General features: G+C 37.7%; 1 protein-coding gene across 3 annotated transcripts in view; it reads left to right on the forward strand.

Moving 5' to 3' along the window:
- CUL5 (cullin 5) overlaps positions 1-27681 on the forward strand; it is an 87876-nt gene that overhangs the window by 24944 nt on the left and 35251 nt on the right. For 2 of the 3 annotated variants that reach the window (XM_005667298.3, XM_021062739.1), the window contains exons 3-7: positions 1198-1297; positions 6883-7059; positions 8780-8921; positions 11378-11523; positions 11606-11686. In XM_005667298.3, coding sequence (XP_005667355.1) covers positions 1198-1297; positions 6883-7059; positions 8780-8921; positions 11378-11523; positions 11606-11686 — 646 coding nt within the window. The remainder of the gene's footprint in view (positions 1-1197; positions 1298-6882; positions 7060-8779; positions 8922-11377; positions 11524-11605; positions 11687-27681) is intronic. The other variant, XM_005667299.3, reaches the window with a different exon arrangement.

Consider the following 27681-nt stretch of genomic DNA (forward strand, 5'->3'; position numbering starts at 1 on the left):
ATTGTTCCTAGTTGGATTCGTTTCCATTGTGCCATGACAGGAATTCCCCTATTATGTTTTTATTTAACAAATGTTTGTGTGCTTACTACATCTTAGGCACTGGGCCAGATGCTAAGCTGAATTAACAAATGACTATAGCAAGTTCAAAGTAATATACAGACAAAACTTTTGGTTATAATTATGTCCCTAAGAATCTGAATATAAAATAAACTCTAGCCATTGTAATAATGTTACAAGTCAGAGACTTTTTGTTTTCTTTGGTATTTTTTTATGAGAGAAGCTCTCTAAAGGACTGAATGAGTCGCTGGGGTACATTTTTTGAATAAAAGAATCCCCAGTATAAGACTCTATCCTTTTGTTATGTTCCTCTACTCTGCAATGTAGTAATTAAAAAATTAGCTCTGAACATGTATTAATATTAAATATATTTCTTTAATGAATGACCTTTCAGTAAAACGTCAACTTTATAGTTTAAAGAGCTTTTGTTTCTGTTTATGTTGAATAAAGGAGCAACAGTGGTAATTGATGTGTAAAAGTGATGGGGAAAACTAGGAGTTTTGCTATAATGGGATTTAAATTACTGATGTTTATTATTTATTTATTTAGTTAGTCTTTTTAGGGCTGCACCTGTGGCATGTGGAAGTTCCCAGGGTAGGGGTCAAATTGGAGCTACAGCTGTAAGCCTATACCACAGCCATAGCAACGCGGGATCCGAGCCGCGTCTGCCACCTACACCACAGCTCACAGCAATACTGGATCCTTAATCCACTAAGTGAGGCCAGGGATTGAACCCACATCCTCATGGTTACTAGTTAGGTTCATTACCACTGAGACATGATGGGAACTCCTACTAATTTTTTAAAAAGAATAGTTTACATATGTTCTTATGTATTAAAGAACTTATACTGTGTACAAGAAAATATTAATAGTAGTTAACTTTGGGTGTCTGGGAGATATTTTATAATTAATCAGTAAGTGGCAAAGATTGAAGGAAAACAATGACAAAGAAAATAAAATAGAAACAAATGTATGCGTGAGACAGCTTACAAAGAATGCCTGATTCCTATGAGTGGAATCAAGCACTCTTTTTTTTAGACTAGCAGGGTCCATGGATACTAAATTAAACAGAACTCAATATGAGTTTTGTCTTTGTTCTTGTTGCAGTGTTGATGTTTGTTTACTGCTTTATTTTTGCAGGGATGTACATGCAGTCTGTCTCTGGGATGATAAAGGCCCAGCAAAAATCCATCAGGCTTTAAAAGAAGATATTCTTGAATTCATTAAGCAAGCACAGGCAGTAAGTTTTACATATCCATATTGTTTATTTTAGTACTTTACTCAGAATATCATATTTTTTTGATTTTGAATATAACACTTCCTGAAGTAATTTTAAAATAGCACATTGACTTTTGATATACTTGCTAAATAAATTCTTTAATGAATGATTGTCATTTGGTTTTTTTTTCACTCTCCGTGACATTTCTTTCAAGAGTATGTTATTATTCTCAATTAAAAGATGCTATAAAGAATTTCATTTTTTATACATTCTTTGGAAATCCCTACCACCCTTATTTTTGGGCCATGTACCAGTCCATATAAATTAATTTTTTTCCTCACAATTACTACCTCTTCTCAAGTAGACAGTAATTTTCTTCAATTCCAGATACTTCTCCAGCTGTATAGTCCTTGGATTATCCTTGCATTGCTACTGCTAAGCTGAAATTTAGCATTCTTTTTTTTTTTTTTTTTTTTTGTCTTTTTGCCATTTCTTGGGCCGCTTCTGCGGCATATGGAGGTTCCCAGGCTAGGGGTCGAATCGGAACTGTAGCTGCCAGCCTACGCCAGAGCCACAGCAACGCGGGATCCGAGCCGCGTCTGCAACCTACACCACAGCTCACGGCAATGCCAGATCATTAACCTACTGAGCAAGGGCAGGGATCGAACCCTCAACTTCATGGTTCCTAGTCAGATTTGTTAACCACTGCGCCACAATGGGAACTCCCAGAAATTTAGCATTCTTGATAATATGTATAAGTGTTTAATAATTGAACTTGAGACAAAGCTCATTACGGCATTAGGTCAATTATGCAAAAGCTAGTTTTGTTTGTTTTATCTTTATTAACACCTTTGTCTTTTGGGAAAAATTAATGAAGAGGTAAAATATTATTTCAAATCAATTCTGGGAGTTCCTGTTGTGGCTCTGGGGTAATGCACCCAACTAGTATCCATGAGGACTTGGGTTCAGTCCCTTGCTCTGCTTAGCAAGTTAAGGATCCAGTGTTGTCATGTGTTGCAGGGTAGGTCTCTGATGAAGCTTGGCTTGGCATTCCTGTGGCTGTGGTGCAGGCTGGCAGCTGCAGCTCCAATTCAACCCCTAGTCTGGGAACTTCCATATGCCACCAGTGCAGCCCTAAAAAAAAAAAATAGATATATCACCTCTGTCATTACTAATGCGTCCTTTACCACTTTGAAGAAGGGCCTAAGGACGTAAAAAAAAGATAAGATTATTTTCCTTTCTATAGATTGAAGTTTGAAAACTAGAGAGCTAGAATTTCTTATTCTTTAGTTGAGTTTTTGCATCGGTGTCTTGTACAACACTAGTAATAGTCTGTTAGAAATCTTGTTAAATAATGAGTGTTAGCAGTTGGAAATTAAAAATGAACTTTTTCTATTTTTGACTTATAGGAAGATACTAAAATTGAATATATGATTGGAATATATTTAATTCTGCTAGTAGCTTATTACTGTGGTGAAATTAGAATGATAGTGAGTTCCCTGGTGGCCTAGAGGTTAAGGATTTGACACTGTCACATTGATGGCTTAGGTTTGCTCCCTGGCCTGGGAATTTTCACATGCCACAGGCATTTTGGAAAGAAATAAAAATGATGTCACACTGGGTATTACTTACAAAATGAAGTGTTTTATTGTTGACACCATTGATCCATTAATTTTTTTGGCTGTATCCATGGCATATGGAAATTCCTAGGCCAGGGATTGAACCTGAGCCACAGTACAACACTAGATCCTTAGCCTTCTGAGCCACCAAAGAACTCCAGTGATTCTTTATATATATATATATATATATATAAAAAGTGTGTGTGTGTGTGTGTGTGTGTGTGTGTTTTAGGGCCCACCTGCAGCATGTGGAATTTGCCAGGCTAGGGATTAAATTGGAGCTGCAGCTGCTGGCCTATGCCACAGTCACAGCAACACTAGATCCGAGCTGAATCTGCGACCTATACCATAGCTCATGGCAACGCTGGATCTTTAACCCACTGAGTGAGGCCAGTGATTGAACCCACATCCTCATGGATGCTAGTCAGGTTTGTAACCCACTGAGCCACAATGGGAACTCCCTCTGATTATTTCCTAAAAATTAAGTTTTATAGGAAATTACTTTTTAAGGAAAATAAATCATTATCATGATTGCCTAGAAAAATTAAATGGTTTAACATCACAGTTTAATCAAAGCACACATTTTTTTTTTAGAACTGCTTTAGGAAAACAATTTCTGCTTACATTGGAAAGCATATCAGCTTATCTGTTTATGAGTTTTGGTGAAGATACATTAAGTTCATTTCGAATTTATAGAGGTTATTCTTCAGTTTCTGGAAGTGGATTCATAAAGAATCATCTTAGTATTGTTAACAAAAATTTAGATATATACCTCACATTAGAAAACAAAATATGGGAGTTCCCGTCGTGGCGCAGTGGTTAACGAATCCGACTAGGAACCATGAGGTTGAGGGTTCGGTCCCTGCCCTTGCTCAGTGGGTTAACGATCCGGCGTTGCCGTGAGCTGTGGTGTAGGTTGCAGACGCGGCTCGGATCCCGCGTTGCTGTGGCTCTGGCGTAGGCTGGCGGCTACAGCTCCGATTAGACCCCTAGCCTGGGAACCTCCATATGCCGCGGGAGTGGCCCAAAGAAATAGCAAAAAGCCAAAAAAAAAAAAGAAAACAAAATATGTAAGGGTTTCACTGTAACATGATCTAGGAAAGGTTGAATGTAGAGCTGAGCAAGACTGTGAAGATGGGATTTAGTGCCACTAATTCAGAACAGTTAAATTGTAGACGTGCAGTGGCAGTTAAATTACAGACTTGCAGTGCCAGAATGGGTGTATAATTTTAAAACATTTTAAAAAGTTTTAAGAAAACCTAGCTTTGTTTGTTATTTTTCTAGTCACTCAACTAATTGAACTTAACTTGTTAGGAAGGACCCCAGTAGGACAGGCAGTATACATTAAAATGTTTATTATGGAGGTCCCGTCGTGGCTCAGTGGTGACGGTATTCATGAGGATGAGGGTTTGATCCCTGGCCTCGCTCAGTGGGTTAAGGATCTGGCATTGCTGTGAGTTTTGGTGTAGGTCGCAGGCTCAGATCCTGTGCTGCTGCAACGGTGGCATAGGCCAGCAGCTGCAGCTCAGAGTCAACCCTCGGCCTAGGAACTTGTATATGCTACAGGTGAGGCCATAAAAAAGAAAAAAACAAAAACTATATGTTCATTTCAGTAGATGGAGAAAAAGCTTTTGACAAAACTCAACACCATTTTCTGATTAAAAACTGCAGAAAATGGGCATAGAGGGAACTTACCTCAGTATAATAAAAGCAGTATTTCATCCCTTCTTTATCATATTCTATTGTATGACTGTGCCGTTTACCTTTTCATCATTGGGTTGTTACTACTTGTCTATTTTGTTTTGTTTTGTTTTTGGTTACACCGGTGGTATGTGGATTAATTTTTGTAAGAAGTGGTCTACTTTCATTCTATTGCATGTTGCTATCCACTTTTCCTAAAACCATTTATTGAAGACACTGTTTTTACCCCACATGTGTTTTGGACCTCTCTGTCATAAACGAATTCACCAAATATGTGTGGGTTTATTTCTGAGCTTTCTGTTTTGTTCCACCAGTTTTTGTTTTTATGCCAGTACCATAGTGTTTTGATTACTAGTTTTGTAATATAGTTTGAAAACAGGGAGCATGATGTCTCCAGTTTTGTTCTTCTTTCTTTCTTTTTTGTTTTTGGCCACACCTGTGGCATGTGGAAGTTAACGCCTGAGGTCAAATTTGAGCCACAGCTGTGACCTATGCCAAAGCCACAGCTGCAGCAATGCCATGTCTTTTTTTTTTTTTTTTGTCTTTAGGGCCACACCCACGGCACATGGAATTTCCCAGGCTAGGGGTTGAATCAGAGCTGGCCTGCAACACAACCACAGCAACACAAGATCTGAGCTGCGTCTGCAACCTACACCACAGCTCTCGTCAGGGCCACATCCTTTTAACCCACTGAGCAAGGCTAGGAATCAAACCCATGTCCTCATGGATACTAGTTGGGTTCAGTACAGCTTAGCCACCACGGGAACTCCAACGCCAGATCTTTAGCCCACTGTGCCAGGCCAGGGATCAAACCCACACCTCCATAGCAACCTGAGCCCCGTTGTAGTCAGGTTCTTAACCCACTGTGCTATAGGGGGAACCCTGAGAGTTTTATCATAAATTGATGTTGAATCTTTTCAAATGCTTGTTCTGTATCTTTTGAGCTGATCATATGGTTTTTATTCATTTTGTTAATGTGGTGTGTCACATTGATTACTTTGTGAATGTTGACCCATCCTTGCATCCCTGAAGTAAATCATACTCGATTATGGTGTATGTTCCTTTTAATGTGTTGTAGAGTTTGGCTTGCTAATATTTTTTTGGTTCAGGATTTTTGCAGCTACATTTATTAGGGATATTGGCTTGTAGTTTTCTTTTTGTGTGGCATCCTTGTCTGGTTTTGGTATCAGGATAATGCTAACCTTATAAAATGAGTTTGGACATATGCCCTCATCTTGTTTTTTGGAAGAGCTTGAGAAGGATTAGTATTAATTCTTCTTTAAATGTTTGGTGAAATTTACCAGTAAACCCATCTGATCCTGGACTTTTGTTTGTTGGGAATTTTTTTTTTATTGCAAATTCAGTGTCAGTAAGTTAGCAGTTATCCGTCTGTTCAGATTTTCATTTTCTTCATGATTCAGTCTTGGTAGATTGTATATTTCTAGGAATTTATTCATTTCTTATAGGTTGTTAGATTTGTTGATATTTGTAATATCCTCTTACGATCCTTTGTATATCTGTGGTATCAGATGTAATGTCTCGTCTTTCATTTCTGATTTTATATGAGTCCCCTCTTTTTTATTGTTGGTGAGTGTGCACAAATTTTTTGTAAACTTTTTTCTTTTGTACATGTATATTTCATTATTTATGATAGCCAAAAGTTAGAAATAACCCAAATATTCATCATTGGACGAATAGATAAGCAAAATGCGGTATATCCATAAAATGGAATAGTATTTAGAGATAAAAAGGAACGAAGTACTGACATACTACAACTTGGATGAGCCCTGAAAATACTATGTCATGTGGAAAAAGTCAGTCATAGAAGTCTATATATTACATGACTTTTATACGAAAGTCCCAAATTGGCAAATATATAGACACAGAAAATAGATTAATGGTTGCTTAGGCCTGGGTGGGGAGGGGAGAGCCAGAAGGGGAAAGAATAGGAAAATAGTAGCCAAATGACATAGGATTTTTTAATTTATGTGTAATTGACATACAAGGTTTTATTGTTTCAGATTACAACATGATTCAATATATGCATATATTGAGAAATGTTCATCACAATAAGACTATATGAACATGTTTTAATTTCTCATGGATATATATACATTTGTTGTTTGACTTCTCTGTCATAAATGGATTTACCAAAAATGTTTTAATTTCTTTTGGTATAATACAGATTGTACAGTAAATAAAATATTTTAAATATATGGCTTGAATATGTTTTTAATCTTTAAAGTACTTATTTAAAATTGGTGCAATTCTTTTTTTTTTTTTCAGCGAGTATTGAGCCATCAAGATGACACAGCTTTACTAAAAGCTTATATTGTTGAATGGCGAAAATTCTTTACACAGTGTGATATTTTACCGAAGCCTTTTTGTCAGCTAGAGATTACTTTAATGGGTAAACAGGGCAGCAATAAAAAATCAAATGTAGAAGACAGTATTGTTCGAAAGGTAAGTCAAGTTCCTCATTTTTCCCTAATGTTCTTCAGCAATAGGGTGAGTTGAAAACTTTTCAGGAATAATGTACACTTAAATGGGTTTTTCTGCTTCACATATAAATTCCTTTTCAGCTCCTCTTGGGTTTATTGAATAATGTTAATTTTATTTCATCTATTTTTAGCTTCAGTTCCCTTTCATCTTTTATGTGGTCTTAAGCTGTAGATCTGTGTCTTCAGAGAGTACCTCCTTTGCATTTCCTTTTCCTTTCTGCTTTTCCTGGTTTTATCTTTAGTATTCTTTTTCCTTATTCTTTTTTTTTTTTTTTTTTTAGGGCCATATTATTGGCATATAGAAGTTCTCAGGCTAGAGGTTGAATTGGAGCCGATGCCACAGCTACAGCAATGCAGGATCTGAGCTGCATTTGCAGCCTATTCCACAGCACATGGCAATGCCGGATCCTTAATCCTCTGAGTAAGGCCAAGGCCATGCCCTCGTGGGTGCTAGTTGGGTTCGTTAGTCTGAGCTATGACGGGAACTCCTTATTTCCTTATTCTTTCTTTGCACTTTTTCCTTCCTATAAATTAAATTACTTTTTTTTCTATTCAAAAAAAATCTTCCTTTATGAGGAAGATACCTCCAGGTATCTCTATATTTAATTGTGACTAAACTGTTGTCATCTTTCTTTTTTTCTTGATTCTAGTTAATAAACTCAATATGTACTATGTTAATTTTCATGTTTTACATAGTTTTTAGTTAAAAGCTCTGTTAACAACTAATTAATAGAAAGAAATTGAAGAGTCCCAAGTTTCACTTTTCAACTCATCAGTCAATAATGATCTAGTCATGCTGGCCTCATTTATCATATGTGTGTATGTATTCCTACTTGTGAGAACCAAATGGAACCACAGCTTTTAAAAGTAAAAAATGCCATTCGAACTTAAAACAACTCACTGCTTGCTGTGATGACTCTAGCAGCCAACTCAGTCACTCAGGTAGTGGCCTGGAAGCTGTTGCCCCTTCTTGGCCTTAACATTTGTACTAATATGGACAGCACACTCATTAATATGTGTATGCTATTTTCATCATTTAAATAAAACATTTGTAAGGTGGTTTTTTTTTTTTTGGTTTGTTTTTTTTTTTGGCTGTGCCTGTGACACACCAAAGTTCCTGGGCTAGGGATGGAACCTGCACCATAGCAGTGACCTAAGCCACTGTAGTAACAATGCCAGATCCTTAGCCTGCTGTGCCAAAGGGGAACCCTATTCTTTTCTTTCTACAATTCAGTGTCAAACATATTTTCAATTTTTCCTTTTCACATTTATCATGTTTGTACAAATATACATATGAGCATTCCAAACATGTATCCATATTTCTGAAATTCAACCTTGGAACTATAGGGAAAGTAACATATTCCATGTATAACTATATTTAATTTTTACAACAACCATTTGAGATTTGTATTGTTAATTTCACTGTTTTATAGATGAGAAAGCAGGTAAATAACAGCTGGAATTCAAATCCTGTTATGTTTGATGCAGAAACACTTCTTTACCATTATTTACCATGTTACTTACCAACTTTATATATACTACTTTCCTATAGTATTCAGTTGAATGTAGGTCTAAGAATTTTATTTCCTTTTTTAGTGTTTGTACTTAAAATTTTTGTATATATGTAGTATTTGGTATATTAATAATTGAAACAATCACACATTTTGTTCTCTTTTTCCTAGCTCATGCTTGATACGTGGAATGAGTCAATCTTTTCAAATATAAAAAACAGACTACAAGATAGTGCAATGAAGCTGGTACATGCTGAAAGATTAGGGGAAGCTTTTGATTCTCAGCTTGTCATTGGAGTAAGAGAATCCTATGGTATGTTCTGAACTTTTATGATCAAATTTCTTTTTCATGGAAATTCTAAGACAATTACAGAATAGTGCTATTGATGTTATGTTTATTAGCATATAGTCACATCTGCTTTTAGTGCCACATGCTTTTAAGAGTACACAAATTGTATCTTGCTTTAATGAAACTTAGAAGAATTCAAATTCATGTGGTTAATATTTTATTTTCTTCATTACACTAATTTCTTGGCTAGTTAATCTTTTTAGCAACCTAGATTAGAGAAATGTAGATTTGAATCTATAGCTTGTAAGTGGTATCTGGTTTTGTACTTATATTTCAGATATGTTAATAACATGAGTATATTCCTCTCCAGACTTCGGTGTCTGCCAGTGATATTTTCATTTGTTCATTCAATCAAATGTGCCTTTGTCTTCTTTTTTTTTTTTTTTTTTTTTTTTTTTTTTTGTCTTTTTGCCATTTCTTGGGCCGTTCCCGCGGCATATGGAGGTTCCCAGGCTAGGGGTCGAATTGGAGCCGTAGTTGCCAGCCTACACCAGAGCCACAGCAACTCGGGATCCAAGCTGTGTCTGCGACCTATACCACAGCTCACGGCAACGCCGGATCCTTAACCCACTCAGCAAGGGCAGGGACCAAACCCGCAACCTCATGGTTCCTAGTCAGATTCGTTAACCACTGTGCCACGACGGGAACTCCGTGCCTTTGTCTTCTAACTCATCTTCATCCTCTGTTTACAAATGGAGGCCTTTGCTAATTCCCAGACTAGGTTAAGGTGCTCCATCACAACTGTGTTTTCTGTTGTAAGACTTGTAATTAACTGTGTTCTTGACACTATATTTTTACTGAACACAAAATGTCTGACACAAAGTAGTGGGCAGTAAGAATTTTTTCTGTTAATTAATCTTTAGTTATCTTTGACTTGATTTTTCTATTGCCCTTTTATTTCTTTAGGTTTTTTTTTATTTTTTTATTTTTTTATTTTTGTCTTTTTGCCATTTCTTGGGCCGCTCCTGCGGCATATGGGAGGTTCCCAGGCTAGGGGTCTAATCGGAGCTGTAGCTGCCAGCCTACGCCAGAGCCACAGCAACGTGGGATCCGAGCCGCGTCTGTGACCTATGCCACAGCTCACAGCAACGCAGGATCGTTAACCCACTGAGCAAGGGCAGGGATCGAACCCGCAACCTCATGGTTCTTAGTCGGATTCGTTAACCACTGCGCCATGACGGGAACTCCCCTATTTCTTTAGGTATTGAGTGTAGATTTTCATTAGCTATGTCCCTGAAATTTATTCCTTTTTATTTCAGTTGCCACCAGTTTAGACTTTTAAATTCAACGTCTAGACTTTTGAAAGTATTCTTACTGTGATGTTATTCCTGTCATTTAACCTGCATATATTGTCATAAGATTAATTTTTAAGTACCATTTTATTGATTTTTTTCTTAGCCATTTATTGGTACACCATGCTAATGGTTCTACATAACCATTCCTAACTTACCATTCTACCTTATCTTCTATTAACCTTGCAGTCCACTCAACCTAGTTATTATACCTTGATTTGATCTTGTGTTTTTCTACTTCTGAATATTAACTTTACTAATCAATATAAATACTAGTTTGTTCCTAAGATTCAGTTCAAATCCCATCTTTCTGTAAATGGTTTCTTTCTTTCTTTTTCTTTTTCTTTTTTTTTTTTTTTTTTTCGCTTGTTAGGGCCGCACCCGATGGCATATGGAGGTTCCCAGGCTAGGGTTCGAATTGGAGCTACAGCTGCCTGCCTACGCCACAGCTACAGCAGCTCGGGGTCTGAGCCGCGTCTGCGACCTACACCACAGCTCATGGCAACACCAGATCCTTAACTCACTGAGCAAGTCTAGGGATTGAACCTATAACCTCATGGTTCCTAGTTGGATTAGTTTCCACCGAGCCACAATGGGAACTCCATGCAAATGGTTTCTTGATCATCCAGTTAGAAGTCATTCTCTTCAAAAATAAAATAGTTCATGTTAGTTATACTCTTTGTCACTTTACTGCTTTGTGCCTTTTTCTTTTTAGGGCCACACCTGCAGCCTATGAAAGTTCCCAGGCCAGGGTTTGAATTGGAGCTGCAGCTGTGGCCTCATGTCACAGCCACAGCAATGCAGGATCCAAGCCACATCTGCAGCTTATGCCATAGCTTGCAGCAATGCTGGATCCTTAACCCACTGAGTGAGGCCAGGGGGCAAACTCACATCTTCGCAGAGACAGTGTCAGGTCCTTAATCTACTGAGCCACAGCAGAAATTCTTATGCTCTTTTCTTTTTAAGTTTCCTATAGTGAAGAATTTTGTTTTATATGACTGTGTGTTCTCTTGAGCATTGTCACAATCCATAGAACATAATGACTCCTCAGTATTTGTTATTGCATTTATTGTACCAAAATACTGATTTGAATCATAATTAGAGTAAAATTTTTTTTCTGTTTTTCAGTTAACCTTTGTTCTAATCCAGAGGATAAGCTTCAAATTTATAGGGACAATTTTGAGAAGGCATACTTGGATTCAACAGAGAGATTTTATAGAACACAGGCACCCTCGTATTTACAACAAAATGGTGTACAGAATTATATGAAATATGTAAGTCAGAATTTAGTATATGTGAAAATTTGAGCTATTTTCTTGATATTCTTTAAATGATTGCTATTTTGCTTCTGGACAGGCAGACGCTAAATTAAAAGAAGAAGAAAAACGAGCACTACGTTATTTAGAAACAAGACGAGAATGTAACTCTGTTGAAGCAGTAAGTAATTTTGTAATTGTTTATTCTTTGAGATTATTTAAAGCACAGTAGCTGAGGGTTGACAAATACATGATGCAAGTAACATTGTTTCTCCTTTCTCAGATTCTGTGACCAGTATTACTTATAGATTGTTAGCACTCTTTCCCAGTGAGCCAAAGAACAGCTTCAGGAGGCACCTTATTCATAATTCTGTTTTTCAGAGCTGATGTGTTAAAAAATCTGTTTGCTATCCCTGCTGTAGACTTTTCTGTATTTACAGTACTTAATTTTTAATCAGTCTCTTTTTGTTATGTTTCATGCATATATAAAGTTAACGATGTTATCTCTTCTGGGGACGGTATCCAGAGGCATTCACAATGGTCCAGCAATTGACATACTGTCTATAGACTGTCCTACAACACAGTCTCTAACAAAATCAGGATGTCTCGAACCTCTGGTAATAGAATTATTTACCTTTATACCAAGAAGGTTGGGAAAGCACCAAAATTGCCATGTGGTGTGTGCCCAGGCCGACTTTGAGGGGTTCGTGCTGTGAGACCTAAAGTTCTTAATGAGATTGTCTAAGGCCTGGTGGGTTGAGGCTCCTGCGTTCTCACTGCTGTGGCTCTGGTTGCTGCTGTGCGGTATAGGTTCAGTCCTTGGTCCAGGAATTCCCACATATTGCCTGTGTGGCAAAAAAAAAAAAAAAAAAAAATCCAGAAAGAGAGAGAACCTGAAATAAACGTTGCAACTCTCAAAACCAAAAACCAAAAAACAAAAACAAAAAAACATGTCAGCTGGGTCTATGGTGGTTCCATGTGTGCTAAGTGTGTGCATGACAGGATCAAGCGTGCTTTCCTTATTGAGGAGCAGAAAATTGTTGTGAAAGTGTTGAAAGCACAAGCAGAGTCAGAAAGCTAAATTTAAAAAAATGAAGCTTTTTTTGAGTAATAAAAAAAAAATCAAAAAGCAAAAATAAATAAAAGTTAACCATTTAGTGATTTTCATGTAGCAAATAAAATATACTCCCAAGAGATATAGTTGATTCTCAGTATTCATGGTAATTATGTTTTATAAAATAATGGCTGCAAATGCTGAATAGTGAGCACCAAACCGTTATAACTAAGGGATATTTCTTCCTGTTACGGGAGGGTATTTTCCAACTTCCTCTTGTCATGAGATAAAAATATTAATTACTTGATAGAAGAACATTAGTCTTTTATATAGTTTTTATTGATTTTACGTTGTAAGCTCCTTATTTTAGAAAAATGATTAGAGGTAGTAGCCATGCTATAGTATCCATCCTGATGTTTTCTTTTACATGGAGAGTGACTTTAGTGTGCTTTGGTAATGAAGATAAGAATCTTCAGGTTTGAATTGGGTATTAGAAATTGCTCAAATATAGCAATAATATTTCCTCCAGTTACTTTCAGTCTTTGGAGCCTACAAACTAGATTTAGATTTATGTTCAAAGAAGTAACATTGTAATTTGTTAACAGCCAGACATTTTTCAACTAATGATGGAAATTTTTTTTTTTTTAAACTTGTTACTTTTCTTTGGCTTTTTCTGTCTTGAGAGATAATCATGTTTATTTGTTCAGAAATTGTACTGAGTTGGATCTTTTTCTTTTATCTTTTTTTTTTTTTTTTTTTTTTTGTCTTTTTGCCATTTCTTGGGCCGCTCCCTCGGCATATGGAGGTTCCCAGTCTAAGGGACTGAATCGGAGCTGTAGCTGCCAGCCTACACCAGAGCCACAGCAATGTGGGATCCGAGCTGCGTCTACAACCCACACCACAGCTCATGGCAACGCCGGATCCCCAACCCACTGAGCAAGGCCAGGGATCGAACCCTCAACCCCATGGTTCCCAGCTGGACTCGTCAGCCACTGAGCCACGACGGGAACTCCTGAGTTGGATCTTTTAACCTTGTTTTTAACCAAAATGTCATGCTCAAAGTTATCCCTCAGGAAGATTAATCTAGTGACACTATGAAAGATTAATTGGAGTGTGGAATAGCTTGGAATAAAAAGTAGGTTTTTGCAATAATTCAAGCAAGCTGTTAGGAGTATCAGATAGGGCTATAGCAATGAGAATGGAGGGAAACAGAGACAAAGATATCCCAGAGGTGGAACATTGTATGATATGAATGGGGCTACATATTGGAGATTCAGCGATGTTTCTGAGGCTTTGGCAGAAGAATTGTGCTGCTATGGAGAGATCAGGTATAAGAATATGACTTTATGAGGGAGAAGATGAGTTTAGTTAGAGGGATTTGAATATTTTGATTGGTGTGTGTGTATGTCACCTGGCTGGGGACGTTGTAATTTTGTAACTTATACTCTAGTTTGTACAGCTTAGTTGTATCCTATTTATATTAAACTTACAGAAATTCAACTAATGAGGTCCAACCCAGAATGTGAATAAGAGAGCAAGAAAAAGAGAATGAGAAAGGTAGAGATAAAATACACATGAAAACTTGAATGGAATAGTTAAGTCTCCCTTTCTACTTTAAAACACACACACACACACACACACACACACACACATACATTTTGGGGAAAAAAATTGAAATAGAAGATATGAATTCCTCTTCCATGAATATCATGTAGTGTAAATCTCACCAAGCCAAAAAATTCTAGAGTTTAAAGATAAGTTTTTGTTTTGTTTTGTTTCAACAAAGACCCTAAGTGCAGTATCGTATGCTTGCAAAGAAATTGTACTTTATTGGGGAAGTAAGAGGTCTGTTTTGTATGGTTTGTTTTATTTTCTTTTTTTTAAAAAATGAACTGTTTTGATCGATGCTTAACATATATACAGAAAAGCATATTATAATAAATGAATTATTGCAAAGTGAACATACCTTTGAAATCACCAGAATAATAATTATCAGTAATTAAGAAACCTTCCATTATGCTCTCTCCAAAGTATTACTACCATCTTTTTATCACCTTCCTAACTTTTAAGAACATAGATTAGTATTAATTAGCAACCACTATATGGTTTGTACAGCAAAATTTGGTGTAGAGAAAACATTAAGCAAGAAGACTGTGTTTTGTTTTGTTTTTTTTCCTTTCCCTTTATGGCCACACCTGCAGCATATGGAAGTTCCTTGACTAGGGGTTGAATCAGAGTTGCAGCTACCAGCCTACGCAACAACCACAATAATGCCAGATCTGAGCCACATCTGTGACCTATACAAAAGCCCACAGCAACTCCAGATCCTTAATCCACTGAGTGAGGAAAGAGATCAAAGCTGCATCCTCATAGACACTATGTTGGGCTCTTAATCCACTGAACCACAGTGGGAGCTTTGAAAACTGTTGAATTAACTATAACATTGGGAATTTAAGTCTTCCTGCAGATTCATAACTGTGTTTTATATCTCAATGAGTTAAGGCCATTATAGTATATACATAGTATTTGTTATATACTTGCTGATTTACAGTTTCTGTTTCCAAAGATAAATGATGGGTTAAAAATGAAGTATATTGTGATGGAAGGAACAATAAACCAAAAAATCACCAAGTCCCAGGTTTTAATTTAATATAAATAAAGCATCAATAGTATTATTTGAATAGTTAGAAAAGAGTCACTTCCATAACTAAAAATTATACAGAGCAGACTTACTGCCCTAAATTCTGTTTTAGAGGAATTACCAGGCATCAGAACATGCTATACTATATCATAATGCTTTATTGACACTTTTTTTTTTTGTTTTTTTTTTTTTTTTTTTTTTTTTAAGTTTTTAGGGCCTTATCCATGACTTGTGGAAGTTCTCAGGCTAGGGGTAGAAACAGAGCTGCAGCTGCCAGCCTACACCACAGCCAGAGCAACCTGAGTTCCGAGCCATGTCTGCGACCTCCACCACAGCTCATAGCAACACTGAATCCTTAACCCACTGAGCAAGGCCGAGGATCGAACCCATATCCTCATGGGTACTAGTCGGGCTTGTTACCGCTGAGCCACAATGGGAACTTCCTATTAATACTACTTTTTATTTATTTATTTATTTTGCTTTTTAGGGTGCACCTGTGGCATATGGAAGCTCCCAGGCTAGGGGTTGAATTGGAGCTCCAGCTGCTAGCCTATACCACAGCCACAGCAACATGGGATTCGAGCCATGTCTGTGATCTGCACCACAGCTCACGGCAACTCCAGATCTTTTAATCCACTGAATGAGGCCAGGGATCAGATCCACATCTTCATGGATACTAGTCAGGTTTGTTATAGCTGAACCCCAATGGGAACTCCTATTGGTACTACTTTCAGTCAAAACTTAGCTATTAGGCTATTCTTACTAATGAGGAACAATTACCTGTTACTTCATGTGGGGCTACACAATGATGCAAATCAAAATTTAATATTAAAGTATGTACTTTTTTTTTTTTTTTTTTTGCTGATTAAGGCCATACCCACGGCATATGGAGGTTCCCAGGCTAGGGGTCGAATCGGAGCTATAGCTGCGGACCTATACCACAGCCACAGCAACGCAGGATCTGAGCTGCGTCTGCGACCTCTATCACAGCTCATGGCAGTGCCAGATCCTTAACCCACTGAGTGAGGCCAGGAATCGAACCTGCAACCTCATGATTCCTAGTTGGATTCATTTCTGCTGCGCCACAATGGGAACTCCTAAATTATGCACATTTTTGACATTCGTGTTTCCTCTGAAAATTAGGAAATTATCATGATTATCAGTTACCTTCTTTAAACTTAGTAATTCTTGATCTTAGTCTTCTAAACCTGGTTACTTTTCAATATGCAGGAAAACAAGTTTTTGGACTAGTATTCTGTTTAACAGAGCAAGTCGTCGCCCCTAAGTAGTACCCAGTTGTGAGACCAGGCCAGTTAAAGCCGGATGTGCATTTCAAGTAATGTCCATATAGTGCTTACCAGCTTACTGAATTATTTCCTTGTTTATTTTGTTCTTTTGGGTATTCAAAGCGTCTGATTATTTTTTTCTTTTTTCTTTCTTTTTTTTGGTGTTTTTTTGGCTGCCCTGTGGCACATGGAGCTCTTGGGCCAGGGATCAGATCCAAGCCACAGCCTTGAACCAAACCACAGCTGTGGCAACGCCAGATCCTTAACCCACTGTACTGGATCAGGAATCAAACCCCCGTCCCAGTGCTCTCAAGAGGCTGCTGATCCTGATATGCCACATCAAGAGCTCCTATATTTTTCTTTGTAATGTTAGTATCTCATATTTTCTTCAGGGCATTAAATCCATTAATGTTGTATTTTATAAAAATGTTAAATGATATTGGATATTCCTGTCTTCTTTAAGTCTTTGTTTGGAGTGCTTCTAAATTTTCAGCAGAAAGCATGTTGCTGCTTTTTCACATGATGTATGTATTTTATGATGTCAAAGTATTCACTTATTTTTCTTTTATTAAGAATATTATTGGAGTTCCTGTCGTGGCGCAGTGGTTAACGAATCCGACTAGGAACCACGAGGTTGTGGGTTCGATCCCTGGCCTTGCTCAGTGGGTTAAGAATCCGGCATTGCCATGAGCTGTGGTGTAGGTCACAGATGTGGCTCGGATCCCGCATTGCTATGGCTCTGGCGTAGGCCGGCAGCTACAGCTCCGATTCGACCCCTAGCCTGGGAACCTCCATGTGCCGCGGAAGTGGCCCTAGAAAAGACCAAAAGACCAAAAGACCAAAAAAAAAAAAAAAAAAAAGTTTCAGAACTATCCTTACCAGACATTAAAACATAAAGTTTCTGTAATTAGTGTGGCATTACAATGGAAAAAACAAAAAGAGGATGAAATGAGCATATACGAACTACAAAAAAAACCTTGAAAACATAATAAAATGGCAATAAACATATACCTATCAGTAATTACTCTTATCAGTGGATTAAATACTGTACTCAAAAGACATAGGGTGGCTGATTGGAGGAAAAAACAAGTCCCTTCAGTCTGCTACCTACAAGAGCCTCCTATAAGAGTGAAAAACACAGACTGAAAGTAAGGGGATAGAAAAAGATATTCCATGCAAACAAAAACAAGAAAGCGAGGGTAGCAATACACATATCAAAAAATAAACTTTAAAACAAAGGCCATAATGAAAGACAAAGAAGAGCATTATAGGGAGTTCCCCTATGGCTCAGTGGGTTAAGGACCTGGTGTTGTCACTGCAATGGCTTGTGTCTCTGCTGTGGCACAGTTTCAGTCCTTTCCCTCAGAACTTCTCCATGCACCTAATTCAGGAGCATATAAATATATAATGCAAATTCTAACAGACATAAAGGGAAGAATTGACAGTAATACAATAATATTAGGAGAATTTAGTACCCTACTGACATTAATGGATATATTATTCATACAAAAAAATCAATAAGATAACAGATCAAAAATGGCACAATAAATGAATAGGACATAAATGAATAAATGAATATCTACAGGACAGTCCCTTCATAAAAAGCAGAATACACATTCTTTTCAAGTGTACATGAAACATTTTCCAGGATAGATCACACAACTAGGTCACTGTGTTTTTTCTGACCACAACAATGTGAACTAGCAACTATTGAAAGAAAATCATTGAGTTCTCGTTATGGTGCAGCAGAAACGAATCTGATTAGTATCTTTGAGGATGCGGGTTCCATCCTTGGCTTTGCTCAGTGGGTCAGAGATCCAGCATTGTTGTGAGCTGTGGTGTAGGGTGCAGATACGGCTCAGATCCTGCATTGCTGTGGCTGTGGCATAGGCCAGCACCTGTAGTTCTTATTTGACCCCTAGCCTGGGAGCTTCCATATGCTGCGAGTGTGGCCCTAAAAAGCAAAAAAAAAAAAGAAGAAGAAATCAGGAAAATAACAAAAATGGAGACTAAACAGCATACTATAAAAGATCCAGTGAATCAATGATGAAATCAAAGAGGAAATCAGAAAATAACTCTAGGCAAATGAAAGTGGAAGCACAGCTTTCTAAAATCAATGGGATGCAGCAAAAGCAGTTCTAAGAGAGAAGTTCATAGCAATACACGCCTTCCTTGAGAAACAAGAAAAATCACAAACAACCTTACCTACCACCTAAAAGAAATAGAAAAATATCTTACAGGAAATAAAGAGTTAAAAGAAAAATCATTGAAACCAAGAACTGGTTTTTTTGAAAAGACCAACAAAATTGATAAACTCACCAAGAAGAAGAGAGGACCTGAGTAAACAAAGATGAAAGAGGGTTAATAGTACCCAATACCACAGAGGTTTTTTAATGTTCATTAAATATGGATTCTATAAAATAATATAAATATGCAAAACAGAACAGACTCAGATATAGAAAGCAAACGTGCGGTTGTCAAAGGGTCGAGAGACACTTGGAGAGATAAATTAGGGGTATGGGATTAACAGAAACTATATATGAAAAGATAAGCAACAAAGGATATACTGTGCAAGGCAGGGAATTATACCTATTATAATAACCTACAGTGGAGTATAATCTGCAAGAATACTAAATCACTGTGCTGCACACCTAAGTAACTGTACACATAATTGAAACTGATACAGTGTTTTAAATTAACTAAATTGATTTCAGTAAAAATAAAATTTTAGGAGTTCCCGTCATGGCACAGTGGAAGTGAATCCAACTAGGAACCATGAGGTTGAGGGTTCAATCCCTGGCCTCCCTCAGTGGGTCAGGGATCCGACAATGCCGTGAGCTGTGGTGTAGGTCGCAGACTCGGCTTGGATCTGGTGTTGCTGTGGCTGTGGTGTAGGTGGGCAGCTACAGCTCCGATTCGACCCCTAGCCTTGGAACTTCCATATGCCACAGGTGCGGCCCTAGAAAGACAAAATACCAGAAATATTTATGACAAAGGCTGGATCTCAAATCAGTGGGCATAAAGATGGCCTTTTTGAAAAATGGTGATAGGACAGCTTATCAACCACTTGGAAAAAGATTAGATCTGTATTTTACACTATTTGGAAAAATAAACCCCAAATAGACCAGGGATCTAAGTGTTAAAAATGGGATCATACCAGTACTAGAAGAATTACTCTTTAATTTTGGTATAAGTATAGGCTTTTTTTCATTGTGACTCAAAATTCAGTATTATCAGGAATGTGTATACCTCACAGATACTAGTTGGATTCGTTACCACTGAGCCACAATGGGAATGCCAGTAGGCTAATATGTTTTGAACTGAAATCTGTAGGCCAGAGGTTTTCATTGAAGCTTTTTTTTTGGTTGTCAATGACGGATTTTTAGTGAATGAGGTCCAAGAATACCACGTGTCTCACTATGCTCAGACTCTTATATAAACAAGAATTAGACCATATCAACCATATCCCACAAATAATATTCAGCAGTCCCACTGGCCCTCATGTAAGTGAAAATCTTGTTTATGCTTATCTTGAGTATAGAATTTAAATTTTTAAATAATAGTGATAGTTTCTAACTTTATTCAGATATAATTGATGTATATTTGCACATATTTGAAATGTACAATTTGGAGTATTGGCGAAAGTATACAACCCCAAACAGTCACCACAGTCAAGATAGTGAACATTGGAGTTCCCGTCGTGGCGCAGTGGTTAACGAATCCGACTAGGAACCATGAGGTTGCAGGTTCGGTCCCTGCCCTTGCTCAGTGGGTTAACGATCCCGCGTTGGCCATGAGCTGTGGTGTAGGTTGCAGATGCGGCTCGGATCCCGCGTTGCTGTGGCTCTGGCGTAGGCCAGTGGCTACAGCTCCGATTAGACCCCTAGCCTGGGAACCTTCATATGCCGTGGAAGCGGCGCAAAGAAATAGCAAAAAAAAAAAAAAAAAAAAAAAAAGAAAAGATAGTGAACATGTCCATCATCCCTCCAAATTTTCTCATTATGTCTCTATCTTCTTTCTTTCATGGTAGATTAATTTGCATTATCCAGAATTTTATACACATGGAATCAGCCATTATTTACACTGTTTCTTTGGTCAGATTTCTTTCATTTGCTGTAACTATTTAGGTTTATCCATATTGTTATGTATATCCACAATTCATTGCTTACTGTTGCTCAGCAGTATTTGTTGTATGTATATACATAGTTTATTCACCTTTTGATAGATGTCTGGGTTGTTTCCAGTTTGTTACCAATAAAGCTGCTATTAGGATTCATGTCTACATTTTTTTATAGCCATTTTAAAAATGTATCTGGAGTTAATACCTAGAGATAGAATGACTGGCACATAGGATATATATGTGACTTTTTAAGTTACTGCCATTGTTTTCCCACTAGCAGTTCATGGGAGCCCCCGTTCTTCACATCTTCACCCCAACTTAATGGGGATGGTCTTTTTAATACTAGTCATTCTAGGAGTTCCCTTTATACTTAACGGGTTAAGAACCTGATGTCCCTATGAAGATGCCGGTTCAATCCCTGTCCTTGCTCAGCGAATTAAGGATCTGGCATTGCCACAAGCTGTGACATAGGTTGAGGATGCTGCTCGGATTTGGTGTTGCCTGGCTGTGGCGTAGGCCAGCAGCTGCAGTTCAGATTCAACCCTTAGCAAATATGGCCCTGAAAAGGAAAAAAAGGAAAAGATGCTAGTCATTCTGATAAATGCGTTGACATATCTCCCAGTTGTTTTTTTTTTTTTGTCTTTTTTACCTTTTCTAGAGCTGCTCCTGTGGCATATGGAGGTTCCCAGGCTAGGGGTTGAATCGGAGCTATAGCCACCGGCCTACGCCAGGGCCACAGCAGCGCGGGATCCGAGCCGCGTCTGCAACCTACACCACAGCTCACGGCAACGCTGGATCGTTAACCCACCGAGCAAGTGCAGGGACCGAACCCGCAACCTCATGGTTCCTAGTCGGATTCGTTAACCACTGCGCCACGACGGGAACTCCATTTTTTTTTTTTTTAGTTGTTTTGATTTACATTTACCAAATGACTAATGTTGTTGAAAGTGTTTTTCATGAGCTTATTTTACTATCTTTATAGGTGAAGTGTTTATTCATGTCTCTTGCCCAAGTTTAAATTGGGTTATCTGTTTTTTTTATTCTTGAGCTTTTTTTTGTTTGGTTTGGTTTGGTTTGGTTTGGTCTTTTGTCCTTTTAGGGCCACAACTGTGGCATATGGAAGTTCCAAGGCTAGGGGTCAAATCAGAGCTGTAGCTGGCGGAATCAGAGTCACAGCAACACCAGATCTGAGCCGCATCTGCGACCCTACACCACAGCTCACATCAACGCCAGATCCATAACCCACTGAGCAAGGCCAGGATCAAACCCTCAACCTCATGGTTCCTAGTCGGATTTGTTTCCACAACGGGAACTCCTCTTCTTGAGTTTTGAGAGTCCTTATATATTCTGGATACAAATACTTCAACAATATATTGATTAGAAGATATTTTGCTGTGGCCTATAACTCGACCGTTTTATTCTTTTAAAAGTATTCTTTGAGGAGTTCCCTTCATGGCTCAGTAGTTCACGAACCCAACTAGGATCCATGAGGATGCAGGTTTGATCCCTGGCTTTGCTCAGCGGGTTAAGGATCTGGCATTGCCATGCGCTGTGGTGTAGGTCTCAGACATGGTTCAGATCCTGTGTTGCTGTGGCTGTGGCAGACCAGCAGCTGTAGCTCTGATTGGACCCCCAGCTTGGGAACTTCCATATACTGTGGGTTTGGCCCTATAAAGCAATAAATAAATAAAAGTATACTTTGAGGAATAGAATTTTTATTTTGATAAAGTCAACTTTTTTTCCCTTATATGCATTATGTTTTGGGGTTGTATGTGAGGAATATTTGCCTAACACAAAGATTTTTTTTCTATGTATTCTTCTAGGAGTTCTATAGATTTAGGGTTTATGCTTAGGTCTGTGATCCATTTTGAGTTAATATAAGTAAATGGTGCAAGCTGTGAATCAGTTTTTATTTTTCCACATGGTAGAATTTAATTTTGGAGTTTCCGTTGTTCCCATCTCAGTGGAAACAAATCTGACTAGGATCCATGAGGATGCAGGTTTTATCCCTGGCCTCACTCAGTGGGTTAAAGATCCGGCATTGCCGTGAACTGCAGTGTAGGTTGTAGATGTGGCTCGGATCTGACCTGGCTGTGGCTGTGGCATAGACCAGTGGCTACAGCTCACTTTGGCCCCTAGCCTGGGAAACCTCTATATGCTGCGGGACAGCCCTAAAAAGACCAAAAAAAAAAAAAAAAAAAAAGATTATTTTATTTTACTTATAAACCAAAACATTTTTGCATGATGTTAATAATACACTTAGTTTTCCAGGGATGATAGATAGCAATTGTGTAAAATGAGGAATGATAATTTATTTTTTGTTTGGAATTTTTTTCACTATTGGAAATTTATACCATCTATAGTGATACTGCTCATGGTATTTGAGTCACCAGTCCAGCAGTGTTAGATTGATGTGGAGACCATGAGAGCTGCCAATTTGTCCCTCCAGTTTGTGACCAGAGAAGAGTCTTGCCTCACCAGTTTTAATTCACCTAGCTCTGATTGGCCCAGCTTGGGTCGAGGGCCCAAACTTGAGTCAAATGCTTTTTGTCTATGTCTTTATGTAAGTGCAGGCATGCTATAGTTATCAATGTATCTGTGTTTTCATAGGTATAGTACAGTAATAACTTGACTCATCCACAGAACAACCCTTCTAGCAACTTTAGCTTCTTGCAGTTTAGTGCAAAGTTAGTCCAAGAGTTCTGAGTAGCTGGGTTGCATTATTTGCCTACTTTTACTTAAAGGAGAGCAACTTAACCCCACCCAGATCCGATTATATACACAGTTCTAATAAGCTCGATTGTGATTGGATGGGCCTATAGCTAATGAGCAACAGTGAAATCAGGGAAGAGGCCTCAGACCTGCGCTGCTTGAAGAGGTATTACTGATAGCAAAAAGTGACGCATAAGAGTGAGAAAAAGAATGAAAAAAAAATAAAACAACTTCAATTTTTTTTCTGCAGCTATTTTAGGTGGTAGTCCTACATACCTTGGTATTACCTGAAGGCATTCAGTTATTATTTATTATGCACCTAAACTATGTCAGGCCTTGTGCTAGTGTGGATTAAAAGTTAGAACCAGCCCCTATCTTCAAAGTAACACTAGAATAAAATAGGTTGTTTTATATAGTGGAGTAATGGAATAAAGACTGAAACAGAAGTGGCAAGTCTTCATTTCTTCACAATGACCAGGGCACTGATAGGGGAGTCAATGTACTATAGTGGTTAGAAGCATACATGTTAGAACAAGGTGAGGATTTGAATTCCATTGTCATTTTACCAGCTGTGTGCCCTTTGGCAAGTTCTTCAACCTCTGTGATCCTTGTTTTATTAACTGTAAAATATTGTAATACCCACTTGTGTTTAATAAACTACCATATTGAAGTATTTAATCATAGCGCCTGGCATGGTAGTTTTACTGTTAGGGCTGTGGTTTTCTGAAAGTTGCTTACTGATTCTCTGATAGATAGAGAATATTTCACTGCCTATGCAACAACAAAAGAACTGATAAAAAAAAAACTTGGCAGCAAGGTCACAAGTCATAAATTAACATTAAAGTAAGTAAAGTACTTGTTAACCTTAAGTAGTTTAGTATATTAAGGGTGGTATTTAAAAGTCAAGGTGGTGAGGGGAAAAAACAAAAATAGTAGGCATTAACTCTCCAAGACTTTAGACATTACTACAAAGGTACAGTAATCAAAACAGTGTGGTATTGGTACAAAAACAGACATACGGATCAGTGGAACAGAATAGAGAGCGCAGAAATAAACCCACATACCTATGGTTAATTTATCTTTGACAAAGGAGGCAAGAATAGATAGATGAGGTCCTACTGTGTAGCACAGGGAACTATATCCAGTCTCCTGGGATAGCCCATGATGGAAAGGCTTATAAAAAACAATGCATATTTGTGTGTAACTAAGTCACTTTGCTGTAGAGTAGAAATTAGCACAACATTGTAAATCAACTAATTTTTAAAAAAGGAAATCATAATGAGTCTAATTGACTTCATTGGTCTATGTAAAGAGTTACTTGTGTAACTGGTTCAGAAGTGAAGCAGTGAAGCAAGTAACACTGGCTTTATTATAAAGGGGGGAAATTTTTAACCAAGCTAGAAAGGCCAAGATAAGTTAATTTTAAGAACAGCCTACTGCAGGAGTTCCTGTCGTGGCACAGTGGAAACGAATTTGACTAGGAACCACGAGGTTGCGGGTTCAATCCCTGGCCTCGCTCAGTGAGTCAAAGATCCAACAATGCCGTGAGCTGTGGTGTAGGTCTCAGATGCGGCTCGAATCTGCTGTGGCTGTGGCTGTGGTGTTGGCCAGTGACTGCAGCTCTGATTTGACCCCTAGCCTGGGAACCTCCATATGCCGTGGGTGTGGTCCTAAAAAGACCAAAAAAAAAAAAAAAAAAAAAAAGCCTACCACTCATGGAATAAATGAATTCTTGAATACATTGCAAATATCCTTGTATGGTTAAAGACCTGATAAGGATAAAGTAGAATCTTAAAGTGGAGGAATCTAGGATGGTTTTTAATTGAGCTCCTCTATCCGAATTACATAACTGATGAAAATCAGAACTGTTCTTACTGTTTTTTATCAAACTTCAGTGAAATAACATTAATCCTACAAACTGAATACTGCTTAAAAAAGGAGTCTGCTACATCAGTTAGCCTACCTATCCCACCTTTCATCTTCACAGACCTATGCATTCATCCATTCAACAAATACTGAATGCCTGCTGTGTTTTATGGCAGGCATCATCTTTGAAGACTTTTGCTATAGAGGAAGGTAAAACATCAAGCACATTGATAGTTAAAGTGTTTCACCTTGCAGACTTCTGGGGAGATTGCTATGGATTTAGAAGTTGTGCTCATCTCAGGCAAAATGCAGGAGTTGATGACATATGGCAAAAAGTTTTTTTCTTCACGGAAGCTAGCAAAAGGAGACAGAAAGGGAATACAAGGTGAGAGAGATGGTTTATCACTATCCTTCCATTCGAGATGTATTTTTCAAATAACAAGTTTATATTTAGGGTTCATTCTGTATGTAAAACTGGTAAATGATGGGGAAGAAAAAAAATACCATGTCCCCTGCCCTCAAGGAACTGACCCTCTTGTTAGGACAAAACTCTTTGGAAATAAGGAGAGAGCAGTCCCCACTTCCTTGTTTTGCCTATGGAAGATAGTTTTCTAAAGGGCTTTCAGTACACATGGATGTATACCATAATTATTTTTTTTAATTTATTATGGAGAGTTTTCAAATATTTACAAAAGTAAAGAAAATAGTATAATGAATCTCACCCCCAAACCCAGCCCACAGGTTCAGTAAGGATCATCGTTTTGTCATACTTGCTTCGTTGATCCTTTTTTCTGTTCTTTCCCTTTTCTCTTTCCTCTTTTCCTTTCCTTCCCTTCTTTTCTTTCTTTTTCTTTTTCTCTTTTTTCTATAGCATTTTAAAAAAATTATGATGTGCATTTTTACTCTAAACACTTATTATTATTTTAATGTCCGTATATATTTCATCGTATGTATATACTATAGTCTGCCTAATTCTCTAATGATGTGTGTTTTCATTATTATTTATTACTATTAGAGTTTTTTTATATAAAGAGTAATTCCTGGAACATCTTTATATGCTTATCTTTAGATTTTATATCCTTATATCTTCTTAACATCTTTATGCGTACATTTTTCTCACATGTGGCATTCTTTTGGAATGGAATTTCCTGGAAATGCTGAAGCAAAGGGTATGCAGATCACTTTATGTCACCAAACTGATATTCAGAAATGCTGTAATTCCTTTTCCCATTAACAATATGCCTGTTTATCTTTGCTGATCTGGTTTTGTCAGTCTGTTAATTTTGCCAGTCTTCCAGGGTCATAGATTTTTAAAATTTTTTTATGTGCATTTAAAAATTACTAATGAGGAGTTCCCATTGTGGCTCAGTGGTAGTGAACCCAGCTAGTAACCATGAGAATGCGAGTTTGATCCCTGGCCTCACTCGGTGGGTTAAGTATCTGTCGTTGCTGTGACTGTGGCATAGGCTGGCAGCTGCAGCTCTGATTGAACCCCGAGCCTGGGAACTTCCTTACTACTGGTGTGGCCCTAAAAAAATTATTAATGAGGCTGGGCATCTTTATTGTTATTATGTACCATTTGTATTTCTTTAGTGAGTTCAGGCTACTCTTTCGTAAATGTCACTTTGAGCATTTATTCAAAAAGCATAGTATCATTATTTCCCATAATTTTCAAGACCCTTCATAATTTGGCCCTAATTTATTTTTTCTAACAATACTGTTCAGTAAGAGTCACTCTACCAATAAGGAATACTTCCTTATTCATTGACCTTATTCTTTTTTTTTTTCTTTTTCTGTAAGTTGTGTGTGCGTGTATGTGTGCATTTTATTGACATATGGTTGATTGGATTCTTTTTTTAAAATAATGTAAGTAATGTTTTACTTTTCTTCTTTTCTGCCTATTCACATCCTGCAGAATTATTATAACAGATCTCTCAATAAAGTCTCCCCAAATACTCTAGACATCCTCCATTTCCTCTTATTTGAATTTCCCCTATACCTGATGTTTTTACAGCTGGACCGGGTAGCAAATTTCAGATTGCTTTGTTTTGTTATTTATCAAACACCAGCTATATTGAGGCCATGAATATATAGCTATGGACAGACCATAGTCTCTGTAATTGTGAAGTTTATAGTGTAGTGATGACATGTTTATTTCCATTTCTTTGCTTTATTGTTGAAATGGAACTTTTCATACACCTCTGTTATGTACGAAGTACGTATATAACTATAGCATGTTTATCCCCAACTGGATTATAAGAACGTTGGAGGTATAAACCATGTTTGTTTTGTTTTGTTTTCATTTTTGGCCACCTGGCAGCATATGAAGTTCCCAAGCCAGGGATCAGATTCGAGTCACAGTTTATGCAACGTAAGCCACAGTTGTGGAAACGACAGATCTTTAACCTACTGTGCTGGACTGGGGATCAGACCCCTTCCCAAGGCTCCCAAGACGCTGCTGATCCTCTTACACCACAGCGGGTACTCCTAAACCATG

This window comes from Sus scrofa, chromosome 9 (genome assembly GCF_000003025.6).
Source record: "Sus scrofa isolate TJ Tabasco breed Duroc chromosome 9, Sscrofa11.1, whole genome shotgun sequence".
NCBI lineage: Eukaryota > Metazoa > Chordata > Mammalia > Artiodactyla > Suidae > Sus > Sus scrofa.